The sequence below is a fragment of the Oratosquilla oratoria genome, chromosome 30, assembly GCF_046742065.1.
Source record: "Oratosquilla oratoria isolate Oo_2021 chromosome 30, ASM4674206v1, whole genome shotgun sequence".
Lineage (NCBI taxonomy): Eukaryota > Metazoa > Arthropoda > Malacostraca > Stomatopoda > Squillidae > Oratosquilla > Oratosquilla oratoria.
This window is the reverse complement of record NC_134806.1, coordinates 23,896,604-23,901,064: the sequence shown is the minus strand read 5'-3', so window position 1 is coordinate 23,901,064 and position 4,461 is coordinate 23,896,604. Positions and strand designations below refer to the sequence as shown.

Sequence of the window (4,461 nt, the reverse complement as noted above, 5' to 3'; positions counted from 1 at the left end):
CATAGATTGGCTACAAATTAGGACGAGGGAATTGTATGTGAGGTACAAAGTAAAGAGAAGGGAAGTTAAGGGATCGTGGATGGAGGGGTGGCAGATAGAGCGTTAATGGACCATATAGTGGTGACCAGGAGTATGGTAGGAAGAGTTAAGGATGTACGTGTTCTAAGGGGAGAGAGTGGGGGAATATTAGATCATTTTCTGGTGGAAGGTAAATCTACATGGACAAAATCACGAAAGAGGCAAACCCCAACCCAAAAGACCTGAATGAGATGCTGTTCGTAGACGATCAGAGCCTGGTACATGAGAAAGAAGATCAACTGCAAGAGCACACAGACAGACTGAACATACAGTGCAAGAAGCTCGATATGAAGATTAGCATCGGTAAAACCTAGACGATGAAGGTTAGGAGAACATCTAGCAACCTCAAAATCAGCATTGACGGAATTCCGCTGAAACAAGTCAGTGAGTTTAAGTACCTCGGCAGTATTTTCACTGAAGACGGACGTCTTAACAGAGAGATTGAGACGAGAGTACAGAAGGCCAACAGCGTCAGCTACCACCTTGCCCCACTCCTCAAACATCCCAACATCCCTATTGAAACCAAAGCCAAACTCATTAACTCCATCTTCATCCCCCACCTTGACATATCAGTGCCAGACATGGACCCTGACCAAAAGTCTAGAACGCAAAAAACCACCTGTGAGATACGATGTCTGAGGAGAGCCGTCAACAAGACCAGACGGGACATGATCAGAGAAATGATGGGAACAACACCTGTTCTCCATTATATTCAGAGACAAAGAATCAGGTGGTTTGGACATCTGATACGCATGGCACCTCACCAACTTGACAGCAAAGCATACAATAAGAAAATATCAGGTTACAAGGCAAGAGGAGGACCAAGGAAAGCCTGGGTTGAGGGTGTGAAAGACACTCTGAAGACCCACAACATCTCACCCATCCAAGCCGTCCATCTTGCCAGAGACAGAAAACTCTTTCTCCCATCGACGCCTAAGATGGTACAAGAGAACGGATAAAGTAAAGTAAGAAAAGTAAGGTAAATTGAGAGTGGAGAATAGTTGAAGAAAGAGTAAAAGGGCAAAAGGTAGGAAGGTACTTAGAGTGAACTCCTTAAACGAGAAAGAAAAGGAGAATGAGTATAAGAAGAAGCTTAAAGAGAAGTGGGAGGGAGTGAAGGATATAGTAGAACTAGGAGTGGAGGAGGGGATGGTTCAAGGAGGGAGTCATAAGGTGTGCAAAGATGGTGTGTGGAACAAGGAGGGCGGGAGGAAATAGAAGGAAGGGTGGGATGAGAAAACAAAGAAGGTTGTAGAAGAGAAGAAGCAGGCATTCATAGGTTGGCTACAAATTAAGACAAGGGAATCGTATGAGAGGTACAAAGTAAAGAGAAGGGAAGTTAAGCATGCGCGCGCGCGCGCGTGTGTGTGTGTGTGTGTGTGTGTGTGTGTGTGTGTGTGTGTGTGTGTGTGTGTGTGTGTGTGTGTGTGTGTGTGTGTGTGTGTGTGTGTGTGTGTGTGTGTGTGTGTGTGTGTGTGTGTGTGTGTGTGTGTGTGTGTGTGTTGTGTGTGTGTGTGTGTGTGTGTGTGTGTGTGTGTGTTGTGTGTGTGTGTGTGTGTGTGTTTGTGTGTGTGTGTGTGTGTGTGTGTGTGTGTGTGTGTGTGTGTGTGTGTGTATGTGTGTGTGTGTGTATGTGTGTGAGTGGTGTGGTGTGTGTGTGTGTGTGTGTGTGTGTGTGTGTGTGTGTGTGTGTGTGTGTGTGTGTGTGTGTGTGTGTGTGTGTGTGTGTGTGTGTGTGTGTGTGTGTGGTGTGTGTGTGTGTGTGTGGTGTGTGTGTGTGTGTGTGTGTGTGTGTGTGTGTGTGTGTGTGTGTGTGTGTGTGTGTGTGTGTGTGTGTGTGTGTGTGTGTGTGTGTGTGTGTGTGTGTGCGCGCGCACGAATGTGTGTGTATTCACAATAGATTTTTAACATGCAGGTATTGGAACAGGTATTGGTTATTACTTGTCCATGATGGAACGCGCTCATCCGCTACCGGCTCCACAATCTATAAATATTTGTAACACAACAAAACTCGGAATCATTGAAACAGAGGATGCACATGCTTAGCTCATACGTGCAGCGCTCGGATAGGAACCAGGTCCTGTATCGGAAACTGGCTTTTGCAGAGCCATCAATGGGTGGAGTCAATTACATCGTGGACTTGCACTCGAACTATTCTGTTGAATCCTTCCACAGGATATAATTATTTTCGATATGTCTGAAATGACTGTTTGTACTTTTGCACGTACATACATAGTCCTACAGAGATACATACATACATACATACATACATACATACATACATACATACATACATACATACATACATACATACATACATACATACATACATACATACATACATACATACATACATACATACATACATACATACATACATACATACATGCATACGTAAATACATACATACATACATACATACATACATACATACATACATACATACATACATACATACATACATACATACATACATACATACATACGTAAATACGTAAATACATACATACATACATGCATACATGCATACATACATACATACATACATACATACATACATACATACATACATACATACATACATACATACATACATACATACATACATACATACATACATACATACATACATAAATACATACATACCATCTTGGAAGGCAAGGTAGGCAGTGCCTACCTTGAATAAAATATATCAGTAGCTATATTTTTCTTCTGTGAAAAAATACTCCGATTATTGTGCATAAAATGCAATATATATATATATATATATATATATATATATATATATATATATATATTATATATATATATATATTTGCAGATCAGGTTGGCATGATTTGTCTCTGCCTTTCAATATCAGTATGTAAGCTGCGCATAGTAGTGGTGTAGTCCACGTGCTACATACATCCCTTCAACACCGTTTTCTTTACGTGCTATAAAGTAAAAAATAAATCTGCCTTCAACTCTGTCGCTTGGCATCTTCCGTTGAGTGAGGATACGCGCCTGTATTTCACTTATTTTCCTGTGTGTTTTTCTTCAGCTATAGCTCATTTCCACTTATTTACATTTTTTCACTCTCCAGCAATGGATAGTGAATATCTGAATTAATTTTCAAAAGTAGCTATTAAAGAAATGAGAAACTATAAAAAATGGTAGACAAAAAACAGAACTCTGCATCTTTTGATTGAGGTTGCGCGCCTGTGTTTAGTTTATTTTCTTTTGTTTTTTCTTTAGTTTTAGGTCATTTCTATTTATTCTTTTTCCTTTTCCAGCAATGGATAGTGAATATTTTAAGACATTTTCAAAACTAGCTTATGAAGAAAAGAGACAAATTATATAAAATGTTAGACCAAAACCAGAACTTAAGGAATTAAAACAACAGAAAGGGACAAAGATTATTAAAACTTTTGAAAATGCTTGGTACAGCAAGCATGGTTGTGCAGCTGTACTACAACAAAAAGGCTCTTTTGTTTTCAATATTTGCTATTTTCTGTATCTAGTGAAAGTGTGTGGGTAAAAGAAAGATACTGCGATAAATTATTTGCCCAATGTTTTAAGTAAACACGAACGATCAGCAATACATCATGAAAGCCAAATACCATTGAAAACATTTGGATTTACATGAGTGGACTTGCTCTTAGATAAACAGAAGTCTGTCAGCATTGAAATACACAATAAAAAGGTTAAAGAGAACAGAGATATATCAAAACAAAAATTATTTGTGCTACTTGCTTTTTTTATTAAACAAGAACTTGTTTTTCGCGGAGATAATGAACAGAAATCATCGTTAAATCGTAAAAACTATGTTGAGTTACTGAATTATGCTGCAGAACTTGATAAAAATTTGGCACAACATTTACAGAATTCATCATTTTTTCGTTCTAGTCTTTCTAAAAAGATACAAAATGACTTGATTGAAGCAGTAGGCACAGTTATAGAAAGTGATATTAGAAGAAATTACAGAAGCCTCATTCATTGCCATAGAAGGGAATGAAACAGCCGATATTTCATGTACAGCTCAGTGTTCTAAAGAAATGAGGTACATGTTAGACTCTGCTATCAAAGAAGTCTTTATAGGATTTGACATTCTTAAGGACAGAACCATTGGAGGTGTTAGAGTGTATTTTTGATCATTTAGATATATACAACTATGTTGAGAAACTTGTTGCACAGACGTATGATGGGGCAATGGTGATGGTATCCCATTTAAATGGCGTTGAAATTAAAGTAAGAGAAAAGGCACCAGCAGCTTTATTTACTCATTACTATACTCATAAGTTAAATATTGTTCTATCTCAGTCAGCAAAATTCATACCTGAATGCACAAGTGTTTTTCAGACCTGTGAGGCACTTGCCTCATTTTTCCATCACTTTGCAAAACGA

The 4,461-nt window shown here is 38.6% G+C and overlaps 1 protein-coding gene across 1 annotated transcript; it reads left to right on the top strand.

Moving 5' to 3' along the window:
* Nucleotides 1-395: 395 nt before the first annotated feature.
* LOC143041232 (uncharacterized) lies at nt 396-1,037 on the top strand. The gene has a single exon (XM_076213073.1). It carries the CDS (start codon nt 396-398, stop codon nt 1,035-1,037), a length of 642 nt encoding a protein of 213 aa, XP_076069188.1.
* Nucleotides 1,038-4,461: the final 3,424 nt, after the last annotated feature.